Genomic DNA, 13,742 nt, shown 5'->3' on the forward strand with positions numbered 1-13,742 from the left:
TCCACCATCCTAAAAAAAACACCAGTCATGTTCTCAGTTCGAAGAGTTCTAGTCGTCAATCTACAGAAAAATAAAGAGGATTCTTGATTGCAATTTACTATTTTGTTACGATTTAACAAAGAATTAATTTTGGAGAGCGGAATAAATACTGGCCGGTTAGACAGGATACTGCGGCAGTAAACATTCTAACTGAACAAATGTATACTATATTTCGTCGGTTTACAATCTGACGAGGTAGATTGTTGTCTAACGATGTTTGTAATCTTACGATAAAAGATATACCACGACAGAAAAGCCGTCAATGTACCTGCAAGTGACTGGTGTTGCAAACATCGCTAAAAGTACCCAGTATGGCCCACAACTGGGCTTAGGCCTCTTCTCCCATTACGGAGAGGGTTTGGAACATATTCAACCACGCTGTTCCAATGTGGGTTAGTGAAATGCACATGTGCCAGAGTTTCGATGTAATTAGACACATGCAGGTTTCCTCACGATTTTTTCCTTCACCGCCGAGCACGAGATACATACAAATTAATAACTGGGCCATCTCAGTTCAACTCCGCTATAGAAACCAAAAGTTAAAACTATTTCAAATCCAAACAAATTTATACCTGTTGAAAATTTATCGTCGCTGTGATATAAAAATCGTATTACTGCATTTGATTTCGAAATGTGCTTCTTAGATTGCAACGTTAAATCTATATACATATAATAAAATTGAACTGTCTGTTTGTAATATTAAAACAATCGGTTTTTAATAAATGCATATGTATGTATACGCGCTACATATACCAAAATAATTTTATTTACAATTTTTGTCTGTCTGTTTGTTTCGGCTAATCTCTGGATTCGCTGCACTAATTTTGACAGGGCTTTCACTGGCACATTGATGATGTAATAAGGAATAAAATAGGCTTATAAAGTGACGCTGCAATGTCTAAATACAACCCAGACTTGCGATGTCACGGAGGCGGCCGAGACGTCAGTAAAATCATTCAGTGCTTAGATTTACACCCCACCGACTTCAATCTGAGCCGAGGTGCGATCTCATAGGAGACACCCTCAGGACGAACTTTAAATTCGAGCCCCGCGCTCAACCTCAGGGCTGAGGACATTAGTTCTCGCCCGAACGTCCGGTAACGCTGTAAAGGCCAGTAGGGCCAACAGCAATACATCACACAAAATAAAAAGGCAAAATACTGTCGAGTATCAAGTATGCTATCACTCCACCGTCACGTCCGATGCTTCCTACCGACTAAATATCATATAAAAATTTTAACAAAAAAGAAAAACCGACTTCAAACAAAGCAAATTAATATACAGTAAAATATAATAAAAATAATTGCATATTCAAAATATTTTTCAGAGTCCTCCTAAGTAAAATCAAATGAAAAACATTAGACTACTCAAAAGTGGATTTACGATTATGTAACGTAGTTACAGTTATTTTAATATTTGGAGCCGGTTAAAATAGCGTTTTTTTGAAAGTCGGTTTTTCTTTTTGTTAAAATTTTTATTTATTCGTTAAATTGAAATGCGTGCGATCGCCTACGTTTTTATTGTTTAAGAATATGCAAGATAGATGTTTTGTTTGGATATGAAATGTTCCTTCTTTGTCGGAGTCATTGAGATTTGCTTATTCACATTCAGTGAAGGTAATTTTTTTAAATTACAAACACCAACAACAACTACAAGAGCCTGTAAATTTACCACACATGGGCTAAAACCTTCTCTCCCATTGAGGCGAAGGTTTGGAATATATTCCATCACGCCGCTCTAATGCGGTTTGATTCAGATTTGGCAGAATTTCGTTGAAATTAGACACATGCAGATTTCCTCACAATGTTTTCCTTCACCGCCAGCACGAAATAATCACAGAATAATAAATAAATAAATATGAGACAACATCACATATATTATTCTTATCCCAATGTAAAGCACTCAAGAAAATCAGAAGTAACGATGGTACCACAAACACCCAGACCTAAGACAACATAAAAAAACTAATGATAATATACATTGACTCGGCCGGGAATCGAACCCGGGACCTCGGAGTGGCGTACCTATGAAAACCGGTACACACTACTCGACCACGGAGGCCGTTAAATTAAGCAAATGAAAATTCAGTTATGCCTACCTGGTTTGCAAAATTAGCGGTTAAGATGTACGCATTCTAACCACTGGTCCATCTCATGCTTAAATTTTTAAATACATAAGTTAACTAATCAATACATTTAATGTGTTCAACATGTCATCCTTCTTCAGTCTGTTTATTGATGAAATCGTTAAAATCATTTGCGTAGTCTAAAAGTTCACTTTCTTTTATTCTATTTAGTGATTCTTATTTTATTCGTGGAAAAGAATAGCTATTATGCTTACTATATGTATTGTTTGTTATTTCTTGTCAGTAGAATCTACATCGCAAAACTTTGGTAATTGATTTTAAAAACCTACTTTAATAGATACTTAAATTTCATATGATTATTTTTTCTAATTGGAAGTTATTAGATCATCTAAAACAAGGATCGTCTAAGGCAAATAATCCGAGCGCTGTCCAATTAGTTTTGGACTATTGGCTTTTGGAAGGTTAGAACTGCCTACACCTGGCATACTATGCTTAATACTGGATGACGTGACTATGGGGGCTTAGTTTAAGGTCTAACTCTATCAGAATATTCGTTCACTAACTTTATTCAAGTAGGCTTTTACAAGCACTTTTGAATCGTCATCTATCAGCTATATTAAGTGAAGCTACCACTAGTACGGAAAGTAGATTCTACCGAGAAGAGCCGACATAAAACTCCGTAGTTACAGTCAACATTTAAAAAACCAATCATGTTAGTTAAATACAATTATATGTAAAGTATCCTGTCTGGAAGCCAACGAGAATTAATTCTACTCTTTTTTTACTAAGTCACATTTATTTTACAGGACAAAAATATGAAATTATGCCGAATATTCTAGAAAAATCACCAAAATACATGCATAGAATAATAGATAAAATACGTAAAGCAAGAAAGAGTAACACATTCGACTACAATTATGAAGATTGGGAAGAAAAGGCTCCCGATTATATAAATTTCGTCGTAAACGCGTCTGATAGGACTTCTGACACAGATACAATAATGCCAGCCACTGATTTAACTTCGAATGACGGAATATTAACCAATCAGATTGAAGCGTCACAAGATGATCAGACAATTTCAACCAATAAGGAAACGTTTCTTGAAACTAGTACTCTTGCCGCGTCTGCTTCACAAGTACCAGAATATCATCTGGATTTAACTGAAGATATCTTTCAAAAGACTACAATTGTTGTAACTAGTGAGTTGTATCTAAACTACTTAAAATAATACTAGCGACCCGGCTGAGTACGGGTGCAATACTGATACTAAATATACTACAGAATTTGTTTATTTACATCACATTAGAATCTTCTAAAATTATCAGTGTATCTTTATTATATTGTCCATTATATACAAAAACCTTCCTCCATTTAAAAGATCGAAGCAAACATAAGGACAGACAGCGGTAAGCGACTTTGTTTTATACTGTATATTGTTAATGATAATGATTCTAGTCTTAATGTTGATAAATATCCAGTGTTTAATCGTTATTATAAATCAGAAGAGATTTACATTGATACATTTTTGACGCTTATTTTCAAAATAGGTTAAAGATACAACATATAAAAATTGCATTTTTGACTTCTTTTTAAAATAGGCAAAAAAATGTGATATTTCAAAAATGGTTCAAAAAGTAAGTCTGCGCTCTTTAATTATCAAACCAATATAAAAAACCTTGCAACCTTGCAAACTCCACGGAAGGACTTAAGGACTTTTACTTGGTGGTAGGGCTTTGCAAGCCCGCCTGGGTAGGTACCACCCACTCATCAGATATTCTACCGTTAAACAACAATACGCTGTATGAGCCAGTGTAACTACGGGCACAAGGGACATAGCATCTTAGTTCCCAAAGTTGGTGGCGCATTGACGATGTAAGGAATAATTAATATTTCTTACATCATTGTCTATGGTTGATGCTGACCACTTACCCTCAGGTGGTCCATATGTCAAAAAGGACATAGACTACTTACTTGAAGCCGACAACTACCAGTATAATAATGAAGAATCGCCTCCTGGCTATTTCATCTCATATTAAATTGTTTATATAATATAACAACAACAAAAAAAAAACCCGCTGAGTTTCTTTCGCCGGTTCTTCTCAGGTCAGGGTGTTTTCTTTTTCGAACCGGTGGTACTGTTTCAATTGACCATCAATAAGCAAGTATAATGCTTCTATATTGAATCAAGTTGTTTGAGTGTGAAGATTTAAAGTTTGACCATAGCTCGACTTGGTGTCTTCAAAATTTTCAGCGACAACCAAACCAAGAATAATCCGCGTTCTCAATGAACTGATTCAAGTTAAAGAATCGACCGGTGAAGGCTTTTACACGGCGGCCATGATCGTGGCATTAAATAAATTATCAGAAAAGGAACTGGATGACATTCAGACACTCATGGGCGGGTTACACGTTGAAGTCGGCAGGTATGAAATATCTTTAACAATTTTTAATAAGTTAATCGATTATTTCGGATTCAAACCCAGGCAAGCACCACTATATACATGAGCTTAATATGTGTTTGTTATTCATCTCGTGCTCGGTGAAGGAAAACATTGTGAGAAAACCTGCATGTGTCTAATTTCATCGAAATTTTGCCACATGTCCATTCCACCAACGGGCATTGGAACAGCGTGGTGGAATATGTTCCATAAATTCTCTCCTTAATGGTAGAGGAGGCTTTAGCCCAGCAGTGGGAAATTTACAGGCTGTTACTTTACTTTTTTTATATTGATGTCCTTTTTTGGAGTTCATGTTTGCTTTACATCAAATTTCATGAAATTCGGTTCCGCGGTTTGGTCTATAGCGTTTGGTATAGGTTGGCGGACGAACATATGGGCCACCTGATGGTAAGTGGTCACCATCACCCATAGACAATGACGCTGTAAGAAATATTAACTATTCCTTACATCGTCAATGCGCCACCAACATTGGGAACTAAGATGTTATGTCCCTTGTGCCTGTAGTTATACTAGCTCACTGACCCTTCAAACTGGAACATAACAATACTGAGTACCTACTGTTATTTGGCGGTAGAATAACTGATGAGCGGGTGGTACCTACCCAGACGGGCTTGCACAAAGCCCTACCACCATTTAAAAACTAGTAGATATATTTTGCAGAATTAACAGCATTAATAAGATGGCGATGTTGGGACCCATAGTTCAGCAGACATTCACATCAATGGCGTATCTTGCAACCACGTCACCAAGCGAAGTTATCAAATGTAAGTCTTAAATTTCCCAAGTAAGTAAGAGTAACTACTGAGTTTCCTGCCACTTCTTCTCGGTAGAATCTACATTTCGAACCGGTAGCATCACTTAATATACATGTTAAATGATTCTTGTAAAAGCCTACTTCAATAAAATATATTTTGATTTTTTTTAAGTTTGTAGCTTCTGGTAGGCTGCACTTGGTTGTGCGAGGTAGTATATGGTTACCATCTAATATTATTGTATTTTGGTTCAAAGCGTGATTCAAAGGGGAGTATTGGCAATTCGGTTAGAGAATCACGGTAGCATGCGTAAGCGATCCCATGATGCCTGCTGAAAGACGGAGAGTGTAACGCTGGTTTTTTATTGGGTAAGCCCGGCGTATCTGGGCGGACACGGTGTCCGGGGCTCCGGGAAGTCCCACCCCACTTGCATTAGCTGAGGGACACACGTAACGCGTTTATCCAGCGAGAAAAAAAGTTAGGTTAGAGAAAAGAATTGAGGAATTAATAAAAAGATAACAAAATAGATATTAACTCAAAATTACATCGAACCATTACATGATTTGATGTAATTAATAAATAAAGCACATTTCTCAACACAGCATTATATAGGTGAAAAAATTCGTGAAGCTAATGCTATAGTATAAATTTAACTGTATTTAAAATGCTTGAAAAGCGTACCAATCGCAGTAATTTGCTGGTTCTTTTCGCTAATCTACTATCCAGAACCAGTGGTTTCGTTACATTAACTACAATTCTATATAATGACGTTTCAAAATTACTTTTTTATGGTATAGGTTGGAGGACGAGCATATGGGCCACCTAATGGAAAGTGGTCACCATCAGCCATTGACAATGACATAGACATGAATGACAAGTAATGAATGACATGAATGACAATTATTGTAGACTAAATTACTCCCTATTATACCAGTTATCTGCCAGTGAAAGTCACGTCAAAATCGGCCCAGCCGTTCCAGAGATTAGCCGGAACAAACCGACCGACAAAAATTGTAAAAAATGTTATTTTGATATACGAGTATGTACCGTGATTAAATACATATACATTGAGTAAAAAAGAGCTATTTTAATATTACAAACAGACACTCAAATTTTATTACATATATATAGATAGATTTAATATCGAATTCATTTTAAAAAAATGTTAGTTGTGTTAACTTTTTGACTAATCTTATTTTACTGACAGTACAATCGCAGTTTGGAGTACGTATCCTTCAAAATCGAAGAGATGAAATATCACCAGATTGGAATGCTATTATGGACGTAGCGGATACAATATACGGCGAACAGGAACTCCATTACATTGCTAGTTTCCTAAAAGACCTGCAAGATTATCCCAACATTAAAAAAGACGCTATAGATATAGCGGGTGATGCCCTTGAGCTATTTATTTTCGCGCCATATACGAAAATAGAAGGAACAGCCAAAGATAAATTAATAAGGCTTGAATTAAAGAATGCTGTGGAAAAAAGAATTGGAGCCAGACGTCAAGTTGGAGGTGAAATAGAAGGTAACTAAGATCGAGAACAGACATGTTCAGAGCCCATGGCCCAATAGTTAGAACACGTGTATCTTAACCGATGATTGTGAGTTCAAAATCAGGCAAGCACCGCTGTTTCATGTGCTTTATTTATCTTTATAATTCATCTCGTGCCCAGCGGTGAAGGAAAACATCGTGAGGAAACCTGCATGTGATTAATTTTATAACAATTCTGCCACTTGTGTATTTCTAATCCGTATTCAAACAACGTGATGGAATATGTTCCAAACCTTCTCCTCAATGAACGCGCTAATCATACAATCAAATAGCAGATTCAATGCATGTGTATTCCACCAACCCACATTGGAACAGCGTGGTAGAATATGTTCCAAACCTTCTCCTCTAAGGGAGAGGAGGCCTTTAGCCCAGCAGTGGGAATTTACAGGCTGTTGTTGTTGTTGATGTTGTGCATCTTAACCGATGAATGCGATTTCAAAACCTGGCAAGAACCACTGAATATTCATGCGCATTTGTGTTATGATTCATTTCATCATCAATTAATGATGACCTCCGTGGTCGAGTAATATGTACACAGGTTTTCATGGGTACGCCACTCTGACGTCCCGGGTTCGATACCCGGCCGAATCGATGTAGAAAAGTTCATTCGTTTTCTATGTTGTCTTGGGTCTGGGTGTTTGTGGTACCTTCTTTACTTCTGACTTTCTATAATACAAGTGCTTTAGCTACTTACCTTGGGATCAGAGTAATGTATGTGATGTTGTCCAATATTCAAAAAAAAATCTCGAGCTCGATGGTGAAGGAAATCATCGTCAGGAAACCTACATGTGCCTGATATTAACAAATTCTACCACATGTGAAACTGACCCGCATTAGAGCAGCGTTGTGGAATATTGTCCAAACGTCAAAGGGAGAAAAGGCCTTCGCCCAGCAGTGGGAAATTTACAAGCTGGTGTAGTAACATACATGTTAAATATTATAAAACATACAAGTAGTTAATAAAATACAAAGTAACTATCATTCTATATTTACTATTAGCGTAAGCCGATCCCAGTGATTGTGGGACGATAGCTGCCCGTAGAAAATCGGTTCTCGTCTTATTTTGAAGAGCTCTAATTATAGATGTGCAGAAGTAAAGATTAAAGAGGATTCTTGGTCGCAATTCTTATACGAACGAAGAGATTTCAGGCACAGCACTGTTTCTGAGATTTATTTGATTAACTGAAAAAAGTGGTTACAAGGGGCAAATGAGCGGGAGCTTAACCTGATGGAAAGTGTTTACCACCACCCATGGACATCTGCAACAACAGTGCGGCCTTAGGAATGGAGTACGCTTTTTTTTATCTCCCCGAATTATGACTGAATTAGGTACAGCCTCCGATTTTGAATCTTTATAGCAGGTCACTATATCAAAGAAACAGTAATGTTTATGTAGGCATAAGCAGTCTAAAATTCTCTTTTTTTTATAAGTTGAAACATCAACTAACAAATACACGAAAGGAATTGTAAAATTCGATGACCGAACACAAGAACAGACATCGTCCACCATATTCATGGAATATGCACGAAACGCAACGATCATGAAGAGACTTAGGCACAGAATGAGACTATACAAAGAGAAATTCAGAATAATCAAGAAGAAGGAAAGGGGATCCAGCAAGAGGGGACCGACGACGACCACTACGACCACCACAACGACCACACCGAAGCCCCCGATGCGAAAGAGCAAATACTACATACGAAAATACGTCAAGAAAGATCTTTACAAAATGACAACAACGACCAAAACGACGACCGCTTTCCGAATCAGATACTACGGCAAAATAAGAAAGTTCAACATCGACGCTGACAACTTTGATCCAAACCAACCAAAGACTGACAGTGATGAAAGCGAAGGCTACTATTCAGATACTGAATACAATAATGATGAACAAGCAGATATCAGCGTAGAAAGCGTACTATCTAAACCTAACGATCAATTCAAAACGGATGAATTAATTCCACTGAATCATGATACTAATAAGAAAATTGCTAAAACTGTTCGTACGACAGATCTTACTGTATCTAAACCAGTCAATACCAATAAACACTTAAAGGTAATTAATAGACATACCGATTTAGATAGGAGTATAGACGAAGAAGATTATTTAAAAGCTAATATTCGCGACGCGATGATGCATTATGTTAACTTGAAAACGAATCAAACGAGGAAGTTTGTTAAAGATTTAAAAGATGATAATAAAAGTGTTAGCGATTACGAAGTAGAAATTAAGAGAAATATTTACAGAGCAATGAATAATCCTGTTAAGAAATAAAGCCTTGCTAATTACCACAATTGAAGTTTTTAATAATAATATAGTTAATTATTATCTCCCACATATATGACATGCCGAAATGGCCCTGTGGTTAGAACGCGTGCATCTTAAGCGATGATTGCGGATTCAGACCCAGGCAAGCACCACTATATACATGTGCTTAATTTGTGTTTATAATTCATCTCGTGCTCGGCGGTGAAGGAAAACATCGTGAGGAAACCTGCATGTGTCTAATTTCATCAAAATTCTGCCACATGTTCATTCCACCAACCCGCATTGAAACAGCGTGGTGGAATATGTTCCAAACCCTCTCCTTAATGGAAGAGGAGGCCTTATCTCAGCAGTGAGAAATTTACAGGCTGTTACTTTACTTTACTTTAACTTTACTGAACTAGGTCGATTTGGATTTGACATCCCATCGGATTGTGAAAGTGCGAGCATATAGAGAATACCTGTGTTTCTCTTGAACGAAATCGTTCATCATAACATCATTATCTATACATATAATAAAATAGGAGTGTCTGTTTGTAATATTAAAATAGCCCTTTTTACTCAATGCATATGTATACACTGTACATATACCAAAATAACATTTTTTTTACAATTTTTGTCTGTCTGTCTGTCTATCTGTTTGTTCCGGCTAATCTCTGGAACGGCTGGACCGATTTTGACGGGACTTTCACTGGCAGATAACTGATATAATAGAGAGTAATATATTTTTTTGTTATATTCAAAGGCGTACAAGAACGCGGGCACAGCTAGTTTGAAAAAAGATCAATACCAATTTGGTCAATGGGCGTTCAAAAGCTTTACAAAAAGGCAATTAAAAAAAAACTATTTACGTCTCTACAAGTGCATAATGTAAATAGATCGTCAAAGGGCACCGGAAGTCGTAGACAATGGAGAATTGACATCTTAACTTTCATTCGCAGGGTTGCCAGATTATGGATATATTTTGCACGAGTTAGTAGAGCGGTCGCTTGTATTATTTTAGACAAGATCAATACTGCGACTAGACATAGATACATTAATAACCATTTTTTTTATTGTGCTATAGGTTGGCGAACGAGCATACTGGTCACCTGGTGGTAAGTGGTCGCCACCGTCCATGGAAAATCGCGCTGTAGGATACATTGAACATCGTCAATGCGCCACCAACCTTGGGAACTAAGATGTTATGTCCCTTGTGCCTATGATTAAACTGGCTCATTCGCCCTTCAAACTGGAACAAAACAGTACTAACTACTGTTGTTTGGCGGTAGAATATCTGATAAATGGGTGGTACCCCCAGACGTCCTTGCACAAAGCCCTACCACCAAGTATCCGCCCTGTGCTATCTGTGCTTGCGTCTTCGTGAGCATTTGAATTTTACAGCGAAGTTGTAGCCTAATTTTAGTCCTTATTACTCCAGCTATCTGCCAGTGAAAGTTCTGTCAAAATCGGTCCAGCCGTTCCAGAGATTAGCCGGAACAAACAGACAGATAGAGGCTCTGTATAATTTCAGTTAGCCAGTATAAGTTTGGCTGATGACAACCCTGACAGTTATTGTTATCTGTGAAACGTGCCGCCCGTAATAGACACATGTTTGGCTTTTAAAGTTAATTCATTCATTATTATATACTAGTTGCGTCTGCGACACTGTACTCGTTTGAATTTAACAAAAAAAAATAATGTAGCCTAAGTTACTTCCTATTATATCAGAAATCTGCCAGTGTAAGTCCAGTTAAAAACAGTCCAGACTTTCCAGAGATTAACCGGAAAAAAACAGACAAAAATTGTAAAAAAATGTTATTTTGGTTTATGTACCGTGTACACATACATATGCATTAAGTAAAAAGGGCTATTTTAATATTACAAACAGCCACTCCAATTTTATTATTATGTATATACTAGTTGTGCGGGCGATTTCGTGCGCGTTTGAATTTAACAAAAAAGTTTTTAGTATTTTTCAGTTCGCAGATTTTAGTGTAACTTATAGCTTACCGCTGTCTATCCCTATGCTTATATCTTTAAAATAACGTAACGGATTTTGATGCTTTCTTCGTTCGTATAGATTGATTTAATTTTATAGGTATAATACAGTAGAGATACACTGATTATTTGAGCCGAAATGGCCCAGTGCTTAGAACGCGTGAATCGTAACCGAACCAACAACAAACCCAGGCAAGCACCACTAAATATGTGCTTAATTTGTGTTTATAATTCATCTCGTGCTCGGCGGTGAAGGAAAAAACTTGCATGTGACTAATTTTATAACAATTCTGCCACTTGTGTATTCCACTAATCCGCATTCGAACAACGTGATGGAATATGTTCCACACCTTTTCCTCAATGAACGCGTTAATCATACAATCAAATACTCAATTGCGACTGCGAAATATACATTACATCCTTAAGGAAACAAAAAAGTCTCATATCAACATACCACGAAAACTATAAATACAGAACTGAATACATTTTTTTTATAATACATATAACTGTTTTCACGAATGTATGAATTGAATGAATGGTCTCTTGTGGGAATTCTGCCAGTTCGTGTATTGTATGATTTGAATGGAACGGAAGCGAGCTGAGGCGATTAGTGGCTCGAGAGGCCGGTAACAGGGCTGCTGAATCTGACCATTAGATAAGGGATACGGCATTCCAATGCTACATTTTTTTATGTAATCGTCTGGCAAGCGAACCACCTTACGGAAGATAATTTGGCAAGTTGACGCTGTAAGAGATAAAATAAATAAGTATTGCGTTACATTAAATACGTTGGTATAGTACGACACAACTTAGATGTACTATCGGCAAAATTCTTAAAACCGATTACTAATACACAACCAATAGAAACAGCTCCCTATCGCGCCATTCGACGCTATTCGTCGCTATAGACTCTCGCGTCAGTTCAACCCGAGACAGCGAGTGCATGTAACTCGAAGTGTCAAATTGACGAATGTATTAGGCCATACGATATTAAATATCAAGTTATTACGTTTATATAAAGATTATATTCGCAGAAGAATTAAATATTGATTATTTGTGATAGCCTACTTAGTTCGGATGTGATCGGTTTTACGAATTTAACAGATGATAATTATTCTGATCTCAATATAAGTAGCTAAAGCAAGCAAATTTGATTTTGTGTTAGTTTGTAAATAAAAGCGTAAACATTATATGTTTAAAAGTATGTATTAAAATAACGAAAAGATTATTTATAGATTTAGTTAAAACCAGTGGATCATATAACTAAATAAATATATATTGGACAACATCACATACATTACTTTGATCCCAGTGTAAGTTAAAGCACTTGTGTTATGAAAAATCAGAAGTAACGACGGTACCATAAACTTTGAGTGACGTACCCATGAAAAATGGTTTCCACAGACGTCAAATGCGCCACCAACTTTGGGTACTAATATGTTCTGTGCCTTGTGCTTGGTACAGATTCACGTTCCATTTATTAGTGGGGAGATATATCGTATATGTAGTTTTTTTATGATAAATATTATAATAGTCATAGGTAAATGAGGAACATATTGTGAGAAAAGCCTTGAACATAGATGTGGACGGATATAGAGGTAGAGGACGACCAAGGAAACGATGGATGGATTGTGTGAAAGATATGGTTAGAAAGAATGTTACTTGTGAGATGACGTCTGACAGAGAAGTATGGAAGGAGTAAACATGCTGCGCCGACCCCAAATAATATTGGGATAAGGGCTGGAGGATAATGATGATGATGTAGTATTTTTTATGATATACGTAGCCCGGGTAAGAGATCCAACAACAACAAGAGGAAGTGGCCACTCTTTAAGAAATAATAACAATTCCATAGATCACGTCACTGTGTCACTGCCTCTGGGGACTTAGATCTTATGTCGCTTGTGTTCGCGGTTAGAGTCACTCGCCCTTCAAACTGGAACACAACACATTTGAACTAAATTCAAATTCCTTTATTCAATATGGAAGCAAATCAAATACTACCACAATACTGTTAAGCACGCCTGTTAATTACACCTTCTGATGTGATACACTGACAATATAGTAATACATTTTAGAAGTTTCCAATGTGATGTCGTAAATAAACATACAACACTGTAGTATATTTGGTATCAGTATTGCACCCGTGCAATCCTTCGCAAATTTGAAGTAACATATGGTTATTTCTTACGAAGCCAATGTTTAAAAAAATATATAAATTTGTTTGTATGATATGTTATAGTTAGCCTAGTAGGGCAGAAGGTTTGGCATTTAGCATAAAGAGGCTTCGCTGCACCCTATCAACGAGTGCAAGGAGGCCAAATTACCCTTAGGGAGGAGCAGAAAAGCACAAGACGGGCCACGCGTGTTTTGGACATAATCTGCGCTGAAAACGTCATCGAAATGGGTTAAAAAGGTTTGTCTGTGAATTCTAACCAGGAATCGAGTTATTAAATTAAATAATGTGTTTAGTGAAATAATTATGAGTAGAAGAAAAACATCTAGCGTCAGAGAATACTTAAAGCCTTCCTCTTGAGGTGTCTTGATGGCGCTGCAATCGTCTTTTCAAACTTTACTATAGCATTTTTAAACTGTACGAAA

The 13,742-nt window shown here is 36.9% G+C and overlaps 1 protein-coding gene across 1 annotated transcript; it reads left to right on the forward strand.

The window, feature by feature from the left end:
* The first annotated feature begins 3,747 nt into the window (after positions 1-3,747).
* LOC124542136 lies at positions 3,748-9,170 on the forward strand. The gene is made up of 5 exons (XM_047120071.1): positions 3,748-3,759; positions 4,349-4,548; positions 5,245-5,348; positions 6,544-6,867; positions 8,326-9,170. Exons 1-5 carry the CDS (start codon positions 3,748-3,750, stop codon positions 9,168-9,170), a joined length of 1,485 nt encoding a protein of 494 aa, XP_046976027.1.
* Positions 9,171-13,742: the final 4,572 nt, after the last annotated feature.

This window comes from Vanessa cardui, chromosome 30 (genome assembly GCF_905220365.1).
Source record: "Vanessa cardui chromosome 30, ilVanCard2.1, whole genome shotgun sequence".
In the NCBI taxonomy this organism is placed as follows: Eukaryota; Metazoa; Arthropoda; class Insecta; order Lepidoptera; family Nymphalidae; genus Vanessa; species Vanessa cardui.

Coding starts and splice junctions, on each gene's coding strand:
- LOC124542136 (XM_047120071.1), top strand. Junction 4,549..5,244: donor TTACACGTTGAAGTCGGCAG/GTATGAAATATC, acceptor TATATTTTGCAG/AATTAACAGCATTAATAAGA. Junction 6,868..8,325: donor AGTTGGAGGTGAAATAGAAG/GTAACTAAGATC, acceptor TTTTTTTATAAG/TTGAAACATCAACTAACAAA.